The sequence below is a fragment of the Littorina saxatilis genome, linkage group LG8, assembly GCF_037325665.1.
Source record: "Littorina saxatilis isolate snail1 linkage group LG8, US_GU_Lsax_2.0, whole genome shotgun sequence".
Taxonomy (NCBI): Eukaryota; Metazoa; Mollusca; class Gastropoda; order Littorinimorpha; family Littorinidae; genus Littorina; species Littorina saxatilis.
The window spans coordinates 28,582,282-28,608,425 of NC_090252.1; the positions used below are offsets into that span (position 1 = coordinate 28,582,282).

Genomic DNA, 26,144 nt, shown 5'->3' on the forward strand with positions numbered 1-26,144 from the left:
TACTCCCGATTTTGTTACTTGATTGTATGTTGAAGTCAAAATATCATTTCATTATGAATTATACCCCATGAGTGGACTACGAGATCCAACGTTTGATATGCAGTACTTTGAATGGGAGGTTGAGTTAAATTGAGATAAACAAGTCCGACAAACGTCCTACCTTCGGAAATTTCCCTGTCTAGAAAAAGATATACGAGCTTCTTCCGGTGCAAAAGTTGAGAATTAAACACTTTGAGATTCGTTCCGAGTGACGACCAAATGTCAATGAATGAGTATATTTCCCATTATTTCACATCGATCTACTTATGCTGATATACTTCCAATAGCGCAACTCCCATATTCAAAATCGTATTCATTTTGTATCTGTAAGTTACCAAATTGTCCGCCAAAATATACAGCTGAAGTGAATGTCGTCTGCAAAAATAGGTCGTCTGCGTCACACAAACAGAAAATGATCCTAAGGTGAAGGTCAGCTGAGAACTAGACTAGCATTGGTCGCTTTCTTTAGTTCATACGCTGAGATAGCCATGGCAGCAGACGACAGGTTTCAGCGTCTGAGAGACTCCATCAACGCTACTATTGGAGCTCGCACAACAGAACTTCGGCGAGACAACATTACCATGATGGAAAGGTTATTAATGATTTATTTTAATTGTACTGTTTAAATTTTTATTATTATTGTTCTATTTAGGCTACTATTTCATTTATTTTAGAAATGTATACCCTAGTTCTTAAGACATCAAGCAGGAATATTTTTTTTAAAAAATTTGGGTGGGGGGGGGGGGGTGTTTAAAATCATGATTTAATACAGAACTTAATAACAAAAACATCAATATTTGAAACAAATAATAATGTAACTTTATAATCAATGCAAGCTAAAAAAAATTTCATTTTTTAAAGCAAGCTTACCTAATTTTCCATAAATAAAAATGTATTAAAATACTACTGTATTTTATTTCTCCATCAATATTTATAATCAAAAGAAAGGGTATGAACTGATGCGTGTTTCTTTCAAGACTCAGTGAGCTCTTTTTTCCTCACACTTTCTGTTCATAAGGCCTAAAAAAAAAAATAGGTGTGGTTACGGTAACCCGAACTACCCTATTTTTAGGGGCCGATCCTATAACTTTTTATTGCATTTGTCAAAAAAAAACCGAGTGCAAAAAACGCAATGAAAGCGAAAGCGCCAGAGTCGCACACTTATTTCCCAGTCAAGTAGGTTTAATTAAAAAAAAGTGATTGCAAACCTACCTACCCTATTTATTTTTTTTCGCCTAAGGCAACAAAACAAAAATAGGTGTGGTTAAGGTAACATAGCCCCCCCAAAAATTGGGTAGGAAGGTATGCAATCATTTTTTTAATTCTTTTTCTCCTGTGTAGCCTACAAATTAAACCTACTTGACAGGAAAATAAGTGTGTGACTCGAGCGCTTTTGCTTTCATTGCGTTTTCTGTACTCTTTTTTTTAAATGTAATAAAAAGTTATATGGTCGGCCCCTAAAAATAGGGTAGATCGGGTTACCGTAACCACACCTTTTTTTTTAGGCCTAACCTCTGTAAAAATACCAGAATTTTAAGATTACTTCCTGTCCTTTCATCGTGATTTTTGTATACAAACAAATATCCCAACAAACATTATGCATACAATTAAAAAAAAAAATTCCGTGCATTTTTTGCTTGGATATCAAGCGTGACACGCACCTCTACCGCAGGTGTCCCGCATGCGTATTCCATGCGTATTCCGGATTGTTTATGCTCTTTATAAAGCATGTTTTTAGCTGCTCATATTTTCAGGCACTCTGACAACTCACATACAACCATGCAAGCTGAAACAAAAACAAATTTGTTTCATCCAAATATGTTATTCAACAATTTTCAATTTTTATAAACATTCACAATCTTAGTGAAAATGCATAATTAATTATAGATACACTTAGTTACAACTACAATTATGAATCATATTCTACCTAGGATTTACATTTTGAATTTCATGTCATTTTGACACATTTAAGGCGAGACACTGGTGTTAAAAGTGATTTTTTTCGTTTAATAACTCTTAGGTCAAATTTGTTGTGTGCTTTGAAGTACACAGTCCATCTCCTGATAACATGTAATAAAAAAATATTTTGAGGGACCATCGGTTGCCATGGTAGCAATCCAAGATGGCTGCCAAACTGCCCCTTTTTAACCTTTGCCGGATGCCGCTTTTGACTACACACGCCCGACCCATACATTTGAAAGAGGGTTTTTACCGTTTATTTCTCTAACGACGATGAGTGCGGGTTTGTCTGAACCCATACATTTGAAAGAGGGTTTTTACCGTTTATTTCTCTAACGACGGGGTGGGTTCAGGGAAACCCACAGCGCTACTTCAGTGGGTGCATCGAGTTTCTCCCTTCACCGACTTCTTGCAGGGGAGGGAGAGTGGGAGGGAGAGACTGAGACTAAGAAAGAGAGAGAGAGAGACTAAGAAAGAGAGAGAGAGACTAAGAAAGAGAGAGACTAAGAAAGAGAGAGACTAAGAAAGAGAAAGAGAGAGACTAAGAAAGAGAGAGAGACTAAGAAATAGAAAGAGAGATAGACTAAGAAAGAGAGAGAGACTAAGAAAGAGAGAGAATAAGAGAGAGAGAATAAGAGAGAGAGAGAGACTAAAAAGAGAGAGACTAAGAAAGAGAGAGAGAAAGAGACTAAGAAAGAGAGAGAGACTAAGAGAGAGAGAGAGAGACAGACAGAGAGAGAGACAGACAGTCAGATAGACAGACAGTCAGATAGACAGACAGACAGACAGACCAATTGACAACAGACAGAGAGATACGGACAGACAGACAGAGAGACAGAGAGTCACTTGGAGACAAACAGGCAGACAGACACTGTTCCGCCGCTTTGGTAATTATGGGTGTATCAGAACCCGCGCCCTCGGCAGAGGGATAGTTACAATCACTACTACTCTTTAAAAGTATGGGTTTGTGTGAACCCGCGCCATCGGTAGTGTTTATGTAAATTATCATAATCAATTAATTTTAATGTTTTGTCATGTACACACTAAAAATTTGCAGACAGAGATTAGGTGTGTGAGAGATACTTAAAATTTCAAAACGATACCTTTAATGGTTCCAGAGTTAAAATGATTTTAGTGTGTCTCTGGGTACAGGTGAACCCAGGAAGCACGGCAAAGGTTAAAAGCTAAAGGCTTTTACAAAACTGCCTGGAATTTTGTTTTGATGCTTATTTACAGGGATCGCGCTTGCTTTTTAAAAAACGCGTAAGTCATACGCAACGAAACGAAAAAAACGCGTCACAGACCAATATTTTTGCGTACTACGAAAACACGTACAGACACAAACAAAACACGCACGAAAGACTTAAAGACACTCCTTACCTAAATACGGCGAGTTTTCCTTTCGAACTCCGCGCACGCCTGTCGAATAACTTTTAGACACCATGCTGAGTTTGTTTCCCGCTCTAATACGACTAGACACACTTTCCGCCTTTTGGAAGCGCGAGATGGGAGAGCAGCTAATGTCTGTTTCATTATCCGACAAGACATTATCTGGTAATACCCTCGTTACGTTCGTTTGCGATACTTCGATGCAAAAAGAAACGGACTTTAGTTTTGACGCGCAGATTTCATGTGTGTCGTCACTTCTCGAGCCCTATAGTCAGTTTCAGGATCGGGTGATTATTAAGTCAGAGCAAAAGCGCTGCGTGAAGACAAGAAAAAGTTACAATATTTTTGCGTATGGCTTACGCGGCGCGGCGAAAAAAACGCGTCAGCGACTTTTAAAATGCGTCAAATACGCAAAAATCGGGCGTAAACGCGATCCCTGTATTTATACTTTAGCACAATTCGGAGGTCTAATCAGAGGCTTTTTTTGATATCTTCAGTCATTCAAAGCATATCAGTGATGAAAATGAGTGATGTTAAATTTTATGAAAGACCGCCCCCAAAAATGGTATAACTTTTCACGAAAAAAAAAATTCAGCAAAACGCTCTGATCAGACCTCCGAAATAACACACTCAAGACGTATGCAAAGTTTCAACAACGCAAGTTTATTAGAAAAAAAGCCTTTCGCTTTTGAAGTGACAAAAATGGAGTTTTGAGAAAATAGACAAAACGTGAAGAAAATGGAGTTTTTGCCCACAAACGTTTACAAAACATGTAACAAAACAACACTGACTCTGAAATCAAGTCTTGCTTAGTTCCACGAGAAAAACGGAAAATAAATTTAAAAAAATTTACGAAAACAACAGCCAGTGTTCTGTGAGCACCAAGGAACCTGTTCAAAGGTCTTAATGACCAACTCTCATGAGTAATGTGCAAGCTGCATAAAGCATGCCCATACATAATTCCCAACTTGTTACATGTCAAGCTGCTTGTCTCGAACCTCTTTTGGACTCAATTTGAATAATCAGTGAGTCATTCTTCTTCTTCGTCGTTCGCTAATCAGTGAGTCATTTAACAGTGTCCTTTACTTTGTTACTATAATATTTGGGTTGACGTCTGTGAATTGCCTTGGAATGCCATGGGTACTTTGGAAGCTCCTCTCCAGCTTCCACCTCTGCATCTGTAGAGACAACATAAATTCAAAATTAATGTCTATGACAAACTGAAATATTGCTTTTCACATAATTATTCCAAATGATTAGGCCAAAAAAAAAAATTGTCTGTTTAGGGTAACATGACCAAAAAAAGTAGGGTCGGTAGGTAGGTAGGTTTTTTTTTGTTTTTTTGTTTTTGTTTTGTAAATGCTATGTTGGCTGAACATTCACTTCTTATATTTGATGAATACATGTTTCAAAACTAACGTATAAATAAAACAGAGAGAAAGGGAGAGAAAGAAACGCCAAATGTCTCTTTTTAGCATTTTTACCTCTTTTTTTTTCTTTTTTTTTTGGGAAATCAAAAAAAAGTTTTTGGGTCGGCGCCAAATCGATAGGGTCGGTCGGGTTACCCTAAACAGACAAAATTTTTTTTTTGGCCTTACCACCCTCCCCCTACATGTATATACACATTTGAAAAGGGTATTGTTATGTGATCAAATGATATGTGTGCGCATGCGTATGTAAGTGCTGACAGTCAAGCAGTGAAGAAATAGATATTGAATAATCATGTGAATGGTTCGGAGGCGGTTGACGGCTAGTGAAAGGTCTGATTTACAGCTATTGCACATACATTGCATGCAGAAACCATATGGGCTGCACGGGAAGTATGACCACAAGCATGTTCACTCATTGGGCCATGTGAATGCATGTTTGTTTGTGCTGCAACTTCGTCGCGATATAACCTTCGTGGTTGAAAACGACGTTAAACACCAAATAAAGAAAGAAAGATGTGCTGAAACTGTGATCACAGAAGGAAGGTATATTATATATGCTTGACAAAATAAATGAGGAAAGAACAGATGTTTTGCCCCAACACTGACAAACCTGGTGACCACCAAGCTTCACAGTAGCAACCCAAAACAGATTTTGCATCCTATACAGTACGTGTCTTTGCATCAGGATGTTGCTACTTTGATTCTGTACTTCAGCATAACTATCAAACACACAAAAACAGAACTGCACTAATAACCAAAAAAAAATATATAAACGTGTACCTTTGTTTTGTGAAAGAAGAAAAAATACATACCTACTACCAGATCATCAGCTGCTTGGAATCTTCCCTGCTCTGCCTGGGCTAGTATTCAACTGCATCAGACTTCTCAGGAGTTGCATGGTGTTGCACCATGGCTGAACAAAGTCATTTTGATATTGGTTGTTCTTTTTCTACGGAGTTTATTTGCTTCGCTTTTTTCTGGAGAAAAAGATATAGGGCCTGCCTTCTCGTTGCCATAAATAGCGAACTCCGACGTGTTGTCCGTAGTGCCGTACGTATTCCGCTCCGCAACTCTAAAATAAGTCCTGGTTCAAAACACTCATTGCAACGTGCTTCACACGTACACCGCCGATGGTGATTTCTTGCTCCGTTCCATCTGTTGCAAGGGAAGCAGCATAGTTCCCTGCCAGTTTTCATTTTGGAAGAAGAAGGCACAAACTTGATCTTCAGATTCGTTCGTAGCAATAGCAGACGACACTATCGACTCGCACTTTCGTTTTATACTTCTGTCACGCGAGCCTCTACAACTGATCTGATTTTACCCGATTATCTTCTCTTTTGCGTGTCTAGCACTGAAATCGGGGCAAATCATGTCACGAACGGAAGTTTCCAGAAAGATATCCAAAGAAAATTGCAGCAGTAGGTATTTCACATCTCCTTTGTCAACTTCTGGCGGAAATGAAGAATATTGCATTCTGGGAAGGCCGAATTGAACCGAAGCAAGACCGAGCATAAACGAAGATTAATATCCGCGATTTGATTGGTCAGTAGCGAAAACTGTTCATACGGAATCTTCCGGAATCTTCATCGGTTCTCTTCGGCTCATTGGAATGTCTTCAGGTTGCTGTTACAAACGGCGCGAAATCCGTAAACGGAAATTCCCGTTGTGCGCGTCATGAACTGATCTTAGCAAAGAGAAGACAACTCATTCCAGTCATGCAAACGTGACCAACGCTGACGATGTCATACGCATTTTTGTGCTGTTTTGTGTTTTTTTCAAGGCAAAATTGCATACACATACATTTTTCAATTAGCCGTTTAGACCGTTTATGATTAATTCTGATCTAAAAAAAAATTCATCAGAGTAACCAGAAGAGGTTCAAAATCCAGAATCAGAAAAAACCCGGATATGACCAGGGAACACAAAAATCACTTTTTTCACTGTGATGTCTGCCCTTTAACATTTTTGATTAGGACAAATATAATAAGAAACCCTTTGCGTATCAAAGAAATAGTCAGATTTGTTTCAAAATACAAAACCATGTAATGCTGATCAGTGATAATTATCAATACTAAAAATACAATTGGTATTCACAATGCTGCGACTTTTCTTTTTCTTTATTTGGTGTTTAACGTCGTTTTCAACCACGAAGGTTATATCGCGACGAGGGAAAGGGGTGAGATGGGATAGGGGAAAAGGGGGGGGGGGGGGGGGTGAGATGGGATAGAGCCACTTGTTAAGTGTTTCTTGTTCACAAAAGCACTAATGACTAATCAAAAAATTGCTCCAGGGGCTTGCAACGTAGTACAATATATGACCTTACTGGGAGAATGCAAGTTTCCAGTACAAAGGACTAAACATTTCTTACATACTGCTTGACTAAAATCTTTACAAACATTGACTATATTCTATACAAGAACCACTTAACAAGGGTAAAAGGAGAAACAGAATCCGTTAGTCGCCTCATACCACATGCGGGGTGCAGAGAAATAAGGATGTGGAAAAGAAGACTTTTGGTAAGTGAAATAAAGGTGATGGATCCAGTCAGGTAGAAATAAGACAACAAGAAAAGAATTGGAAAACTGCAGGGAATAGTAGGGAGAGTTTTCTTGGAAGGAAATATAGGTGAAAGTAGGTATTCCAAAGTTATTTTCAAATTTTGAATAACCCATTTGAAACTTAGTTAAACAAATAGAGTTTTTCATTCTGAGCACAGGAATACTTTTTTTGACTCACATGCGAAGCAAAAGTGAGTCTATGTACTCACCCGAGTCGTCCGTCCGTCAGGAAAACTTTAACGTTGGATATTTCTTGGACACTATTCAGTCTATCAGTACCAAATTTGGCAAGATGGTGTATGATGACAAGGCCCCAAAAAACATACATAGCATCTTGACCTTGCTTCAAGGTCAAGGTCGCAGGGGCCATAAATGTTGTATAAAAAAACAGCTATTTTTCATTTTCTCTAAAGTTTTTGAGATTGAATACCTAACCTATATATGATATGGGGCGGGGATATACCTCAGTTGGTAGCGCGCTGGATTTGTATTCATGTAAAGGTCAAGGTCAAGGTCAAGGATGTGAGTCGTATGGGCTTTGCCCTTCTTGTTTTAAGATGGGCTTGAAAAAAAATAATTATGATTTTATGCACACACACATACACTCTTTCTTAGAGAGACACACACACAGTGACTCACCGAGTCACACAAATCTCATAAACACACAAAACACTCATACGCACATAGACAGACGGACACACACACACCTTTACAAACAAACATACACACACACACTCATATTCTCTCTCTCTCTCTTACACACACACAAACACGAGTACAGACTCATGCACGCACGCGCGCGCACACACACACAAACAGTAAGGCCAACAAAAAAAAATGCTTTGGTTACGGTTTCCCGACCGACCCTAACTTTTTGGGCCGACCCTAAACTTTTTTTTTGGTCCTAAAGCTAAAAATAAAATGAACCAAACACATACATACACAAAAAAAAAAACCCACACACACACAAAAACCCACCGAAAACGACAACACCACGGCACAGAGAAAACATCGATCGCCGGCGAGCAGACAACAACAAGCCCGACAAGGGACACAACTCCGCTTTTTACAACGCCCATATCCAAGGGAACTCAGTCTCGTGCGTTCGTTCGTTGCGCGAACGTAAAAAGATGTCGTCTGCATTTGAAATCGTATTCGGAAAGTGCGTTCATATCGAACAAACACGACTGATAAGTCGGTACTCGAAGAGTGCAACCTTGGTGGACATTTTTCATTATTTTCATCCAACTTTGGACGGCAAACTGTTCGGGATAAAATGTGTTGGGTCGACGAAAATAAGTGCCGAGCCCGAACACTCTTTCGAACTGGACTTTGGCATGACTCTCGAAAACTATTTTTATTATTTCAAGAGGGACCAACCAACAAAAAAAAACCAAAAAAAAAAAGTTTAATCGACCTACCTACCCTATTTTGTTTGGCCATGAAACCGTAACCAAAGCTTTTTTTTTTTTTTTGCCTAACACTAAAACATGTGCACAAAATGAATACACACACCGCGCGAGAGAAAGACTACATAGAGGTATGATGTCATGATGCCTTTATTGACATCAAAGACTTTCAACCATGACATAATCTTCTTACGCGAGCTTTATCCATAGACTTGGTAACTACGGAATTTCTACCTGGACAAAGCGACCTTGGGTGGCGTTTGCTTAAAAAATGGGGGCGCCTTATGCACCCACCGTATTTTAGTTAGTATGTTCCCAATTTTTGGAGAACTTCCATCTCCAACTGTTGCTCCTGATCGGGCACAATGAATCCTTCTTTATTATGTATTATTGGTAGGAAAATTTCTCAAGTCGATTACTGAATAGCGTTCGTGGGATACCTCCAGCTTTGCTGTGATAAACTTCAACAATCAACAACATCATGCAAACAAAACGGTAACAGCAACGCGTAACTAAAATATACGCGAACAAATATACGCGAAAAAGGATGTCGGTTATTCCTTGACAAAAGCTCACAGACAAAACAAACCTACATCCTTATCGATGAGGAAATTCAAGAGTCGAAAAAACAAAACAAATAGTACATGTATATTAAGAACAAAACCGCTCATCCTTACACTTTCTTTTCTTTCTTTGGTGTTTAACATCGTTTTCCACCATTCAAGGTTATATCGCAACGAAGGGAAGAGATGGGATAGAGCCACTTGTCAATTGTTTCGAGTTCACAAAAGCACTAATCAAAAATTTGCTCCAGGGGCTTGCAACGTAGTACAATATATTACCTTACTGGGAGAATGCAAGTTTCCAGTACAAAAGACTTAACATTTCTTATATATACTGCTTGACTAAAATCTTTACGAACATTGACTATATTCTATACAAGAAACACTTAACAAGGGTACTAAAAGGAGAAACAGAATCCGTTAGTCGCCTCTTACGACATGCTGGGGAGCATCTTACATCAATCAAGAAGGAATGCTTTTAAAAGAATTATAATCAAAACAATTTTTTTTTTTTTTGCTTTCTAGGGCTTCTGCTTTCAGGCAGCAGCCTGGACAAACAATGCCAAGAATGCAACGCACCAGGATGTGGTTCGTGCATGTTACGGGGGTTCCAGTTGGAGATACGCACCTCAGGACCCACTCCATTAAAATATTTGGGGAACAAGGGCTTGGTGAGATTTTGGGTCAACTTGCTGACTTCATATATATATAATAGAGAATACTTCCTGGCTTGCTGTGTCGTACCAGAGTTATGTTCTTAAAATATTGAACTGTGAGCTGTTTCCTATTTGAAGAAGCAACGTGTTTAAATTATTTGGAACCTTTATCTTTTCCTCGTGCAAACAATTATGTCAAAGCAAATAAACGACACTCTGGAAAGTGTAGCATAGCGAGTTAAATATTAAAATTGATTGAGGGAAATTTGCAACTGAAATATTTACACTCTGAAAAGTGTAACATAGTGAGTTAAATATCAAAATTTATTGAGGGAAATTTGCAAGTGAAATATTTGTTTGGTAATGATGACCTGGAAGTTTCAAATGGAAGCAGCTTAATGTGTAAGTATATGATATTATATTGATATTTGATTGCAGGCAAGGCCAATAATGGCAACACCTGCTGTTTTTCCCCGACCATGTCGGCGTCGGATTTTGAAGTTAAACTGCGAGATCTGTTGCCTGGACTTGGAAGAGGAGAGTTTGATTTGCTGATCAACAGGAGCCAAAGGCTGCATTCCTTAAATGGAAGGAACCCTTCAGCTTTGAAGGCTGAGTTCGGGAGAAGCCGGTCAGCGTTGTATTGCCGACCCAAGGTGAGGATTATCATGTTTTTGTATATTTATTAAAACCGTTTTAAAGGGTTAACATCAACATTCATTTTTTTTAAATAGCTATATAATTAAGGCTAATGTATTACACTACAGGGATGCCAAATCGTCCACCTTGTCGTCGGGGGCGAGATAAAAATCTCACACTTTCATCTATTCTTATTCTCATTAGAATAAGATTCTAGGTTTCTGAGAGAGAGGGGAAATCAGAAACACCCAGGCGAAGCCGGGCCTGACTGGATGTTTCTGTCTGTGGTCCCCATACTCAGAGATGGATAGAGGCAGGAACAAGATAAAGTGCATGCACACTCCCCAGGAGCAGCAGATGTGCATCTTGGTTTTATTTTCTTGATTCATTGTTTCCTTTCTCATATTATGAACCTCCCCTTCAGGAACAGCCTATATTGTGCAAGAACAGTCTGGTGCCTACTTTTCCCCTGTAGCAAGCACATAATGCCAGTGATATAAGAGACTCTCTATTGCTCATAAGAGAGGAATAAATCAAGAAATACAAATGTACTGGACAGTTCCGGAAATTTATAGAAGATAAGGAAGGTCACTCTTACCTTCTTTTGTTGTATTCAAACAAGGAGGTAAAGGTGATAAAAATATGTTGGCGAGAGTCTTAAAGTGCTATTGGGCTCAGCTTACACCCGGGCGAAGCCGGTCTTAACTGCTAGTATATCATGGGTGGGAGCCCAAAATTGTTCCAAGACTGAACTTTTTTTAAGGCCGGGGTCCAGGGGCAGCGCCCTGGTGGGGGGTCCAGGGGGGCGAAGGCCCCCGGCCGAAAACGAATTTTATGAATTTAAAAGGGTTTCTCTGGCCTCTCCTGAGTTTAATTCTGATAAATAAGAACCTTGTTGGAGATACAAAAAGTAACAAAAACTAAAAATGTTAGGGACCTGGCAAGCATTAGAAACAACAAAAAGTGCACTATCAGTCCATTTGGCATAACACAGTATGAGATGACTATCAATGAGGGCGCAAAAAAAAAAAAATAAAATAAAATAAAATAAATAAATTGTCAAAATTTCTCTGAGACGGAAATCCGTCTGAGACGGAGGAACTCCCACCCATGGTATATAGAATACTACAAGGCTTGCTGTGTCATACCAGATTTACACGAGTTTTTTTTATTAAATATTGAACTGCGAGCGAAAGCGAGCTGTTCACTATTTGAAAAAGCAACGAGTGTAAATCTGGTACGAAACAGCAAGCCATGTAGTATTGTTTATCCTACATACTGTACTTACATGTATTTTACTGAAAGTGTCCTGCAGTCGAGGCAGCTAAATTGAAGACACTTGTTTTTGAACCTCGATCTCTTGTAAAGCCTCGTGCAATCTATTACATCAAAGCAAAGAAACGTCACTCTAAAAGTGAGGCGTGACGTGTTAGTTCTAAAGATTCATCAAGGGTAATTAGGAAGTTCAATTTTTGAGTCACTTGAGAAAATGTGACTCTATGTAATCGGTCAGTGTTAGTCTGTCCGGCCGGCCGTCCGTAGACACCACCTTAACGTTGGACTTTTCTCGGAAACTATCAAAGCGATCGGGCTCATATTTTGTTTAGTCGTGACCTCCAATGACCTCTACACTTTAACGATGGTTTCGTTGACCTTTGACATTTTTCAAGGTCACAGGTCAGCGTCAAAGGAAAAATTAGACATTTTATATCTTTGACAAAGTTCATCGGATGTGATTGAAACTTTGTAGGATTATTCTTTACATCAAAGTATTTACATCTGTAGCCTTTTACGAACGTTATCAGAAAAACAAGGGAGATAACTAGCCTTTTCTGTTCGGCAACACACAACTTAACGTTGGGCTTTTCTCGGAAACTATAAAAGTGACCGGGCTCAAATTTTATGTGAACGTGACTCATTGTGTTGTGAATAGCAATTTCTTCCTGTCCATCTGATGCCTCATATAATATTCAGAACTGCGAAAGTGACTCGATCGAGCGTTTGCTCTTCTTGTTGTTTCTATAATGACGTTTGTCTCGGTGACTTTGGCATCATAAGCAGTGGAAAAACAGGTCCCTGCCAGACTTGCTTGACATGACCTTATTTACATGATATACACACGTGTGATTTGAACGATTATTATCTCACGGGTGTCTCTCTCTTGTATGTAGGATAAATATATGTTATAACGCATACCGGTACAATTTGGTGTATTCAGGGAAGAGATCCAAACCAAGCGCACCAGCCAGCAGATCGGCCACATTCGGAAGAACCTCATCTTCAAATCACTGTATGTTAAATATACAAGTACTTGTTCTGGTTGTATTGATACAAATAACGTATATAAATTAATAAATAAAAAATATTAAATGATAGAATCTCATTTTAACTGGAAACTTTATTTTTCTTTTTCTATCTAAATTAATAACAATAACAATAACAATAACAGCACTTTATTGTCCATTAAAATATTACATAAAAATGGAAATTTTTCTATCATTAAAATATAATGCTGAAAATGAATTTGTTTAAAATAGCATTGTGTTCTGTAACATTTTCTGAAATAAATCATCCAAAATGTTTGGTGGCTTGTTGGCAGACCTTTTTTACATTTTGTCATGTTTTGACTAAATGTTTTAACATAGAGGGGGAATCGAAACGAGGGTCATGGTGTATGTGTGTGCGTGCGTGTGTGCGTGCGTGTGTGTAAAGCGATTCAGACCAAACTACTGGACCGATCTTTATGAAATTTGACATGAGAGTTCCTGGGAATGATATCCCGGGACATAAATACCTTTGATGACGTCATATCCGGCTTTTTGTAAAAGTTGAGGCGGCACTGTCACGCCCTCAATTTTCAATCAAATTGATTGCAATTTTGGCCAAGCAACAGACCTGATTACCACTAAAATTTCCTGGTGTACAAATGAGGCTAAAAATGTGTACAATCAGAATTTTAAGGTGTACAATTCGTACATTCTCGCAGTACACACTGTGCTTTATTCCCCCCTCAAACCCAATGTATCGATTGGAGATTGGATTTCCCTTCTTTGAGTCATGTGACGTCAGAGGCCGACAAAACTTTATAATTTGGCTTTTCAGGTTGACCGAAACTTCAAAGGAACTAAAAAAAAACAACGTCATGTGTTTGATTGCATGTGTGTGTGCTGTTCAATGTCAAAACAACAACAAAGTGAGTACATGACGTGTGTTTTGTAGTTCCTTTGAAGTTTCGGTCAACCTGAAACGCCCAAATATGAAGCTTATGTGTTTGATTGCATACATGTATGTGGATTGCATGCATGTGTGTGTGTGCTCGTTCAATCGTCAAAACAACAACAAAGTCATAAGTACCTGAAAGGAATTCGATCGATACATAAATGTTATTTGCGTGTTTGACCAAAATATGACATTTTACACAGATCTCGACAGTCATTGTTCACCTCGACCGCTAGCGCGGTCTCGGAGAACAATGACTGTCTCGATCTGTGTAAAATGTCATATTTTGGTCAAACACGCAAATAACGTATATTATTTAAAGACTGTAAATACATGTAAGAAAGAATTTGTGCTGAAAGTAAATTAAAACATTTTTGTTGAAAAAAAAACCCCATACACTATCAGATATTTGAAAATGTGACACAAAACGAATGATAGAAAAACATAATTTTTATTTTTGACCTCCGAGGAAAATTTGCATCAGCTGCTGCAAGCAGTATTGAGTCAGCCCTTCATTTCTGTCACTGCACTGGTCAGTATTTTCTGGTCTCACACAGTCCTCTTTACACATTGCTTTCTAGGCTCACACAGTCCTCTTCAGACTTATATTTTTAACTCCTGAAGAACCCCATAATTAAGGTAGTCATGTTCCATCTTCACACAAAAACCCCTTCAGTGATGTACAGGAATATTCTCGATTGATTTTTTATTTTTTTATTTAATTTAAAAAAATTTTTTTTTGTTTTTTGGTTTTTTGCGTATGATTTTAATGTCTGGCGTATAATCGTACAGCGGTCTTCAATTTCGTAAGATTGTATGCAAATTTTGTACAGTAACCAGGTCTGAAGCAATCTTCGACGAAGGCCGGACTTCAGTATTGCATTTCAGCTTGGTGGCTTAAAATTTAATTGATGACTTTGGTCATTAAAAATCTGAAAATTGTATTTTTTTTCTTTTTCTAAAACGATCAAAATTTACGTTCATCTTATTCTTCATCATTTTCTGATTCCAAAAACATATAAATATGTTACATTTGGATTAAAAACAAGCTCTGAAAATTAAAAATATAAATATCAAAATTAAATTGTCCAAATCAATTTAAAAACACTTTCATCTTATTCCTTGTCAGTTCCTGATTCCAAAAACATATAGATATGATATGTTTGGATTAAAAACACGCTCAGAAAGTTAAAACGAAGATAGGTACAGAAAAGCGTGTTATCCTTCTCAGCGCAGCTACTACCCCGCTGTTCTTGTCAATTTCACTGCCTTTGCCGTGAGCGGTGGACTGACGATGCAACGAGTATACGGTCTTGCTGCGTTGCATTGCGTTCACTTTCATTCTGTGAGTTCGACAGCTACTTGACTAAATGTTGTATTTTCGCCTTACGCGACTTGTTGTTTGTTTGTTTTTTTGGGGGGTGGGGGTGGGGTTGGGTCAGAGGGGGACTATACCCGCTTTGGTTTCATTTTAAAAAGTTGTTTTATACATGTATGTATCGATTGGAGATTGGATTTCCCTTCTTTGAGTCATGTGACGTCAGAGGCCTACAAAACTTTATAATTGGGCGTTTCAGGTTGACCGAAACTTTAAAGGAACTACAAAACACATGTCATGTGTTTGATTGCATGTGTGTGTGCTGTTCAATGTCAAAACAACAACAAAGTCAGTATATGACGTGTGTTTTGTAGTTCCTTTGAAGTTACGGTCAACCTGTCTCCTGAAACGCCCAAATATGAAGCTTATGTGTTTGATTGCATCTGTGTGTGCCCGGGCTCGTTCAATCGTCAAAACAACAACAAAGTCATAGTACCTGAAAGGAATTCGATCTATGCATAACTTTTATTTGTGATTTTGACCAAAATCTGACATTTAACACAAATCTCGACAGTAATTGTTCACCTCGACCGGAGAACAATGACTGTCTCGATCTGTGTAAAATGTAATATGTTGGTCAAACACGCAAATAACGTATAATGGCTACATGACATTTATAAAATTAAAAAAAAGCTTGTTTCTCCTCATCTGAATGCCCAAGTTCTTGTCTTTAGGTGCCGAGACATGCTTTCATCCCTCCACTATCCATTGACAGCAATAGTGAAGATGAGTTTGGTGAGTATTCACGTAATTATCAAAATTACATTGATAATTAGTTGATTTCCTACTCTCTTTAACTCTTACCAGTTCCCTTGACCATCCGAAGATATATATATCTGGATGACTCGCTACGGAAAATCCCATTTACTTTATTTTAAGGACAAGCCTTTTTATGCACTCAAAATAACAACACAAACAGGTCTTTATTTATTTGGTGTTTAACGTCTTTTCAACCACAAAGGTTATATCGCGACGGGGAAAGGGGGAGATGGGATATTACCCGCTATTACGAGCTAGTCGTGTGACAGAGAGTTTTCTTGCACACGAGACTGTAGATGTTTCACGACGGCTTTAGCCGGAGTGAAACAGCAGCAGTCGAGTGTGCAAGAAAACTCTATGTCACACGCTTTCCTTCTTTGCCACTACTAAAGCAAACGTGTGCAAGATTGTATGTTACACGCTTTGGAGCATGTGCAAGAACGGATTCAAACTCGAAATCGTCCCTCCAAAAGCCCCAAAATGCACACACGACTTTTATTTCTCCTGCTGTTGTCGTGTCTTCTCTTTACAAATTCTTCAACGCTGAGAATACTGAAAACGGCATCCCAGACTACAGTACTGTTTCCATACGCGAGTTTAGCTTCCCTTGGAAAGTGGCTCGCTCAGGAGGCCTGTTAGTCTGAAACTAGAAGGACAGAGTTGACAAAGACCCCGGAAAGAACAAACATTTCGCGGATGCAGACACAGAAAGACGTCATGAAGAATGGAATGCTTCAAAAGATACAGACTGTGACGATGACTGTGACGTCATTCACATATACCGAGACGTCATTCATAGTTGTTCGTTCACTTTCGTCAAAAAGTAGATCTCTCCACAATGGCTGCTCCTGTGTTTAGGTTTATCAAGCGTGAGTACGCAAAACGTGTTTGTTCTCTCCTCTGTTGAAGCTGTGAGACATAATCGCCATTACGAGCTAGTCGTGTGACAGAGTGTTCTTGCACACTCGACTGCTGCTGTTTCACTCCGGCTAAAGCCGTCGTGAAACATCTACAGTCTCGTGTGCAAGAAAACTCTCTGTCACACGACTAGCTCGTAATAGCGGGTACTGTCACACGACTAGATCGTAATGGAGATTATGTCTCACAGCTTCAACAGAGGAGAGAACAAACACATTTTGCGTACTCACGCTTGATAAACCTAAACACAGGAGCAGCCATTGTGGAGAGATCTACTTTTTGACGAAAGTGACCGAACAACTATAAATGACGTCTCGGTATATGTGAATGACGTCACAGTCATCGTCACAGTCTGTATCTTTTGAAGCATCGCAATCTTCATGACGTCTTTCTGTGTCTGCATCCGCGAAATGTTTGTTCTTTCCGGGATCTTTGTCATCTATGTTCATAACTCTGTCCTTCTACTTCTAGATTCAGACTAACAGGCCTCCTGAGCGAGCAACTTTCCAAGGGCAGCTAAATTCGCGTATGGAAACAGTACAGTAAAACCTGAGTCTAGCGGACCCTTATTCAAGTTATTGTAACGGACACCTGCAACAAACGGACAGTTTATCATGGCACGAACACGATTTCAACAATAACTAACCTTTAACGGGCGGACACCTGCCACTTACGGACGCGGACACGATTTTTCGGACCGTAGGAAGTGTAAACACTGTCACAAACGGACACAACGTACATAAAAACACAACTTCGAAAACTCGACTGTTATGCAGTCAGTGCTTGGTAGCCGTAGCACAAATGGTTGTTGATTGGTTGTCCTGTCCCTTTTCTGACCAATCAGTGGCTTGTTTAGATGGAGACCCACTTTCGCTCACTCACTTTCGCTTCGCTCACTTTCGCTTTTCCGCATTGTGGATACAGTCACAACCAAAAGCAACAGTAGACTACTGTGTTTGAAAATGGAATCTCCAGCAGGAAAAAGAAAAGCGTTGACTTTAGAGCAGCGTGTCGCTGCCTTGAAAAAACTAGATAGCGGCCAATCATGCCGAGATGTGATGAAGGAGATGGGATGTGGTAAAACACAGATCGCGAGGATCAAATCGGAAAAAGAAGACGTGATGATCTCTCTCTCTTTGTAAGCAATCGTTCGAAGGAAACAATAGTTAACACAACTAAATTTTTGTTCCATGCATTTATGCTGAGACAAGAAAAACTGAATGAAACAAGAGCAGACCCAATTTGGTCGTGACACACTGCGGAATTTCCCGTTGAATGACTGATGAAGAGTCAGCTATTTTTAGCTTTGTGACGTCCGACTTGCGTAAGTTTGAATGCACAGTGTGTGTAGGGAACGGGGTAGGTGGGGGGGGGGGGGGGGGATGTTGTTGTTTGCTACATGTATCATTTGTTTACTCACATTTTCAGTGAGTCTCATGTTCAATCCAATAAATACATACTACAGGACTGACAAAAAGTGTCTTGTTCATTTTACGTGCTCTTTGTAAAATATTGCCCCGGCCCCTCCACCTGTGAAGAAGGGACACCTGTCTAATAGGGACACTATTACCATTCCCCAAGGGTGTCCGTTAGAGACAGGTTTTACTGTACTGTCGTCTGGGATGCCGTTTTCAGTATTCTCAGCGTTGAAGAATGTGTAAAGAGAAGAAACGATAACACCAGGAGAAATAAAAGTTGTGTGTGCATTTTGGGGTTTTTGGAGGAACGATTTCTAGTTTGAATCCGTTCTTGCACATGCTCCAAAGCGTGTAACATACAATCTTGCACACGTTTGCTTTAGTAGTGGCAAAGAAGGAAAGCGTGTGACATAGCCACTTGTCAATTGTTTCTTGTTCACAAAAGCACTAATCAAAAATTTGCTCCAGGGGCTTGCAACGTAGTACAATGTATTACCTTACTGGGAGAATGCAAGTTTCCAGTACAAAGAAATGCATCAGACTCGGTATGTGACTAATTAATTGGAAGATTAACCAGATCTTATTTTTCCATATTTGGAAGATAATCCTGATTCAGATGTGGAACAACAATCAATAAGAAATAAATTAGCAGCAATGTCTGGACATAAGAGCCAGAAACAATAACTTTTGAAGGTTCACTCACTACATCAAAATTCAGAATTTCAGGCAGATAAAAAGGTCCTGTTACACTTTTCTGTGTGACTTCCTACCCCGCAACTTGTTCTGTTGTATAGTATTTATGACAAGAAAGCCCTTTATATCAATGACAACAGGTTTTAGCTGAAATTGTGTGCAGGACAGGTTGTAAAGGGCGCCGGTCACTTTTTCAGGAGAATTTTCCATCAGCCCTAAAATCGCAATTTAAAAAAAAAAAGATAAAAAAATCAAATATGTACCGATCTTCAAAATTTAAACTGCTTTACAATTCTGATGGCTTGGAGAATGTAGTTACATATAACAATTTCGAAAAAAATCCAAAGAAAAATATGGTTGCCCCATGCTACTCACAGACGACAGACGACCAGCGCCGATGGGTCTCTTGCACTCAGGACACAGTAATCCATTGATGAATTGAACCAGAAGCTCACAGTCAACAAAACGAAAGCCAGTTAGTTCATCGTTGTCGTCAAATTTCACAGAAGCTTCCTTCAACTTGTTCAGTTTTGCACTCGAAGCACGTGGCTGTGGAGAATCTTGATCAGCTGTTCAGCCTGTTGTCCCTTCTTCGCTCGAATCGCCAGCTACAGATTCACGTTCAACTGACGATTTTCCGGTCAGCTTGGCTAATTCATACCTGTTTCTCGGTCACTTATTTCTCTTGCTCTTGTAAGAGGCCTTTCTTTTCCCCATTCCGAAAGTTTGAACCAAAATAAAGACGCACAGAAAGCACAAAAACAGCGATCGATAAAAACAGTGTGGTGTGGCGTACCGAGTCGATTTGAAAGCGGCTCTCTGATTGGCTGAATCTGTGCTTCTCCTTCAGTGAGACGTTTGAGCTCAGCCAATGAAAAACGTTTTTATGGACGCTTTTGGCTTTGCCAACACGAGGCTAGACAGGATTTTTCTGATCATTTCCGTGTTTGAATCATCTTCCTACGTGCACTAGAAGCTGACATATAATAAATTGGAATTTCTGCATACATAATGAGCGGTAAATTTGTTCACACATGCTCAGATATACTGTTCAGCGTTAAGTGCTCAGATGTAATCCCACTTGAAACCTGATCCACTCAAGCCTACTCATAATGAATACAATGGGGGGGGGGGGGGGGGGGGGGGGGGGATAATGTTTGGTTGTATCACTCTTCCTTAGGGGGTCTTCAAAAGCAAGTTTGTTTGTTTGTTTGTTTGTTTGCTTAACGCCCAGCCGACCACGAAGGGCCATATCAGGGCGGTGCTGCTTTTACATATAACGTGCGCCACACACAAGACAGAAGTCGCAGCATAGGCTTCATGTCTCACCCAGTCACATTATTCTTACAACGGACCAACCAGTCTAACCCCATAATGCCAGACGCCAGGCGGACCAGCCACTAGATTGCCAATTTTAAAGTCTCAGGCATGACCCGGCCGGGGTTCGATCCCACGACCTCCCGATCACGGGGCGGACGCCTTACCACTAGGCCAACTGTGCCGGTTCAAAAGCAAGTGGTAGACACATTTCAAGAAGGGTTTTTAGAAGCTCCAATAAGCTAAAATCTTTAAACGTGGAGATGCACACAAGTAAAATCTCTTGTAAACTTGAAGGTTTTTGTAACTTACCAGCTGAAAGTGAATTTTTAGCAATTCAAGAGTTGCTATTTGAGCCTCTCCTTGCCTTAAAACTGAAAACAGCACACACCTTTTTTTTTTTTTTTTTTTTTTGGGGGGGGGGGGGGGTGGATGAATGCACAAAATCAAAAACCTCTATACTTGAAGGTGTTTGGTTGCTTCACTCTTGCTAGGGGCTCTACAAAAACAAGTGGTAAACAAATTTCTAGAAGGGTTTTAGAAGCGGCTTAAACAAAAACTTAAAATTGGAGATGCCCATAATTTAAAATAATCTTGCAAACTTGTAGGTATTTAATTTCATCACCTAATGTTGTCTTTGTTTAAACAAATGTTTACTGCATTAAAGGAAAATCACCATGCAAACAAAGCAAACATAGAAAATAAGTCACCTCCCTTATACTACACATTTTTACTTGTAGCTCATGATTTTATCATTGCAGGTGGTATATTCTCAAATAATTGTTGAACCATAGCTTGAACCAAATGAGAAACAAGTTTCAAGTCAGTTTGTTTCAATTAAACATCTACTCAAGTTGGAAAAGAATGTTTAGACAAAAACAGAAACACCCAGAGTTATATCCCTTGCTAATGCTATACACAGTATTTTGATGCTGCTTTTCAATTCTAAAATTATTGTTGAATCATAGCTTGAAATAAGAGAAATATGTTTAAATTAAGTGAGTTTCACTTGCACATTTTTTCTACCACACCACTGAAGGTCTCCTGCAGCTGTGAGATATTTTAACAGCAACCGAGCCATTGTCCTGGCCACAGACTATCAGTGATGCCTCTTAAATGTACCTCTTAGTGATAGATTTAATATGATTTGATGACTGTTTGACCTTTGATCATAACTAGTGCTGTGATAATGAGCTTTAGCACTGTTGTGATGGTGTTGACACTATATTTTGCCCAATTGAGTCTTACTACCTGATGGCTAATCTACTGTGATACCTGTGATAACTGATGATGATTACTGTGATTGGTTTTATGTGTTTGGTTGGTCTCTTCTTTTGGTAGTGCAATAGCGTTAATTATGGATTGTTGTTATCATCATTTACATAAAAACTTATCTGTTAATCCAAACAATGATATAATTACTGTGATGTTCTTAACTACACTTTAACATGGAATGTATGTATGTATGTATGTATGTATGTAGGTATGTATGCATGTGTGTTGGTGTGTCGGTGTGTCAAGTGTGCAAGTAAAAAGGGTATTGTAGTTGTACATATATTACTTTAGATATTTTTTTGTTATCATGGGTTTTATAAATTTTCTTCTCTTCTTCTTTTATAATTATTAATTAATGACCTATATGTGCTGATGACCAATTTAATTTCCTTTGTTGGATCAATAAAATGTTATGAGTTATGAGTTATGAGTTATGAAAAGTTGTGGGTGAGCAGTTTTCAAATAGATAGCAACTAAGATTCCATGTTCGCCAGGATGACATGACATAGGCGCTTCCTACAAGATCTCTCAATTTGCCATTTTGGTCAATTTGGTATTGGTGAAAGGTTAGTTAGTTAGTTATCTGTTGCTTTTCGGGTCCAGCGGACCATAATAGGCAAAATCAGGACCCCATTGGTGAAAGGTAGTTGACCTGTTCACAGAATGGAGTGTAAACAACAGCTGCCAGGGATTAAAAAAAATAGGATTATATACTTTTTTTTCTTCATAAAATTCTTCCTGGGACGGAAATCCCACCACTGTTGTGTGCGCCTGTGCTTTGTTTGACATTGTATTAACATTTGTGACACCTACATGATAACTTTATCATAATATACATATTATGAATGTTTACAGATATGAATCCACTGCGTCGGATGAGGAGACCTGAAAATTCAATACCCCGTGTGGCTGCAATTGCTGAGGTATTTATACTATTTCATCCTACATCCATGACCATTCTGTAAATGTAATAACTATTTCTTACATTGAAAAGGGCACATCACATATTGTAATTCAATCAAGTTGGCGTTTTAATGAAACTGATCCTATGATTGGTCAGAATGCCTCAACTCATTAAAAATTATTAAAAGTCATTAATTACAATTTACACATTAACATGCTTCCATTTGAAACTTCGAGGTTGTCATCGTAGATTGTAATTCAATCAAGTTGGCGTTTTAATGAAACAGATCCTGTGATTGGCCAGAATCCCCCAACTCATTAAAAATGACCGGTCATTGATTACACATTAACATGCTTCCATTTGAAACTTTGAGGTCGTCATCCTGGATTGACGCCCGACCAAAGCTATTTGTAATTCAATCAAGTTGGCGTTTTAATGAAACAGATCCTGTGATTGGTCAGAATGCCAACTCATTAAAATTTACCGGTCATTAAATAGAGCTTAAACAATGACCACGAGTTGATTACTGGAAAATAAACCACGAGTGGGTATTTGCAGTCGCTTGGTAATTCAGAGTGTGCGGCTGCAAATACTCACGAGGGTTTATTTTCCACTAATCAACGAGTTTTCATCATTGTTTAAGTTATTTACACAACGAACAACACGGGTCGAACATCCAGTCATGCAGACGACATTTTGTAGGAAATTTCATTTCAGCCTAATCACTCAGAGTGTCAAATAGTGAAATACGCATCATTCAAATAGTCCCTATCCTTTTACTTTATTCTTAGTCTCTGACTTGTCGGCATTATACTTGTTCGAGTCTAAATATCAAAGTATTTACATCTGTAGCCTTTTACGAACGTTATCAGAAAAACAAGGGAGATAACTAGCCTTTTCTGTTCGGCAACACACAACTTAACGTTGGGCTTTTCTCGGAAACTATAAAAGTGACCGGGCTCAAATTTTATGTGAACGTGACTCCCAGTGACCTCTACACTTTGACGTCTGCTTTGGTGACCTTTGACCTTTTTCAAGGTCACAGGTATGTCGAGAAGGAAAAAAATTGAAATATCATATCTCTGAAACTATTCATCGGATTTGATTCAAACTTTATAGGATTATTCTTTACATCAAATTATTTACATCTGTATTGTGTTGTGAATAGCAATTTCTTCCTGTCCATCTGATGCCTCATATAATATTCAGAACTGCGAAAGTGACTCGATCGAGCGTTTGCTCTTCTTGTTTGTATGCAATTTATATCGCGCACATATTGAAGACGCAGGGATTTATTTATGTCGTGTGAGATGGAATTTTACATTATTTTTGACAGGTCTATAGAAAGCAGATGAGTGTTAATTCAGAAATGATGACCGATAAAACATTTTTGTATGAGTTGGAGCATTATGATCAATCGCAAAATCTGTTGCATTCTTTGGAATGGGGTCAATCCACAATGACAACAAGATATTTTAAAAGAAAGCCTATCAATACATGTACTATCATAATTCAATATGATGACGATCTATTTGATGCTTTCCTGCGTTTGCAAACAGAAAAATTGATGCAGTCCTATTCACAAACTGCTTTCATTTCACATACATGTACCTGCAAGAGGCAAAAGAAGAAAAAGACATACAGGTCTGCAAGAGTGAATTCCCAAAGAAATGTTTCCAAATCATATTGTAAGAGAAACTGATATTATTCAGTGTCGGTATACAGGTTTGTAACCAGGACTGCATCAATTTTGTTGATTTTTAAAAAATTTGGGAAAATCTGACCAATCACAGAATCTGTTTAATTGAAACGCCAACTTAATGATAATTAAGTGGGACTGGAGCAAGTACTATCATGTACATGTATTATATATTTAATTAATAAAAATAATCATATCTTCAAATTTACTGGCATAAAACCGCTTTGTTGTGTTGTAAATCTTATCTTATTAATGTTTGTTGTCAGATTCCTCCACAAAACTCATTGGATGTCCCACAGGAGTTTGGTGAGTATAATAAAACAAATATATTAGACTGGGAATCCCTACCAGTACCATGGTAGTCAATGGTGTGTGTGTGTGCGCGTGTTTGTATTTCAGTCTTGTCCTCCAGTGTGTTTACACATGTAGTGTAGCAATGTTTGACAGATCTTAATCAAATTATTTTTAAAAAACTATCTAACACATTTAAATTTTTACTTCAAATAATCTCAAATCTAAAATATGCAACAATAATATTGCGATAAACATTGCACCTAAATCAAACCTTTACATCTCGTGTCATTTAATTTAAACTTAATACCCCATTTAAGGCTGAGCAATTGATTTTCTGGCACACCTTTGCACTGTGTGTCATTGTCAAATGATTTCGTACTCCGGATGATTCTGTTCGTGCATTGCCATTTTTGGCACGCACACACACACAAACAGTAAGGGCAACACAAAAAAATGCTTTGGTTACGGTTTCCCGACTGACCCTAACTTTTTGGGCCGACCCTAAACTTTTTTTTTGGTCCTAAAGCTAAAAATAAAATGAACCAAACACGTACATACACAAAAAAAAAAACCCACACACACACAAAAACCCACCGAAAACGACAACACCACGGCACAGAGAAAACATCGATCGCCGGCGAGCAGACAACAACAAGCCCGACAAGGGACACCACTCCGCTTTTTACAACGCCCATATCCAAGGGAACTCAGTCTCGTGCGTTCGTTCGTTGCGCGAACGTAAAAAGATGTCGTCTGCATTTGCAATCGTATTCGGAAAGTGCGTTCATATTGAACAAACACGACCGATAAGTCGGTACTCGAAGAGTGCAACCTTGATGGACATTTTTCATGATTTTCATCCAACTTTGGACGGCAAACTGTTCGGGATAAAATGTGTTGGGTCGACGAAAATAAGTGCCGAGCCCGAAGACTCTTTCGAACTGGACTTTGGCATGACTCTCGAAAACTATTTTTATCATTTCAAGAGGGACCAACCAAAAAAAAAAAAAAAAAAAAAATAATTGACCTACCTACCCTATTTTTTGGGGCGATGAAACCGTAACCAAAGCATTTATTTTTTTTGGCCTAACAAAATTTCCATATAACGTAACAAAACGAAAACTATATATACATGTCACACGAAAGTTAATATGAACCCAAAATCTTTATACAGGTAAATCATGTGGGCAACGCATTTTGGTGATATTTCAAGAATTACAAAGCAAATTTATTGGACTATGTGTACATGAGCACCAAAAACATTGCCTGTTACGACACGCTTTAACAGAAATGTACAGAAACTAATTGCTTTTATCCTACATACCTGAGAGAGTCACACTCGTGAGATAATAATCGTTCAAATCACACGTATGTATAACATGTAAATGAGGTAATGTCAAGCAAGTCTGGCAGGTACCTGTTTTTCAACTGCTTATGATGCCAAAGTCACCGAGACAAACGTCATTATAGGAACAAAATTTGCGCTAGCTAATTACCCTCGCTAATTAATGCTGCCTCGATTGCATGACATATTCAGTAAAATACACGTAAGTATCAACAGAATATTACATGGCTTGCTGTTTCGTACCAGATTTACACTCGTTGCTTTTTGACTCACATGCGAAGCA

At 38.7% G+C, this 26,144-nt stretch overlaps 1 protein-coding gene and 1 long non-coding RNA gene across 5 annotated transcripts in view; one reads left to right on the forward strand and one right to left on the reverse strand.

Moving 5' to 3' along the window:
- The window catches only part of LOC138973218 (uncharacterized), a 75,014-nt gene that overhangs the window by 13,314 nt on the left and 35,556 nt on the right, over positions 1 to 26,144 (reverse strand). The gene's annotated exons all lie outside the window — the stretch shown is intronic.
- On the forward strand, positions 523 to 13,422 carry LOC138973216 (uncharacterized). Its single transcript, XM_070345932.1, has 4 exons — positions 523 to 631; positions 9,873 to 10,018; positions 10,442 to 10,659; positions 12,861 to 13,422. The coding sequence occupies exons 1-4, from the start codon at positions 528 to 530 to the stop codon at positions 12,939 to 12,941; spliced, it is 549 nt and encodes a 182-aa protein (XP_070202033.1). The 5' UTR covers positions 523 to 527; the 3' UTR covers positions 12,942 to 13,422.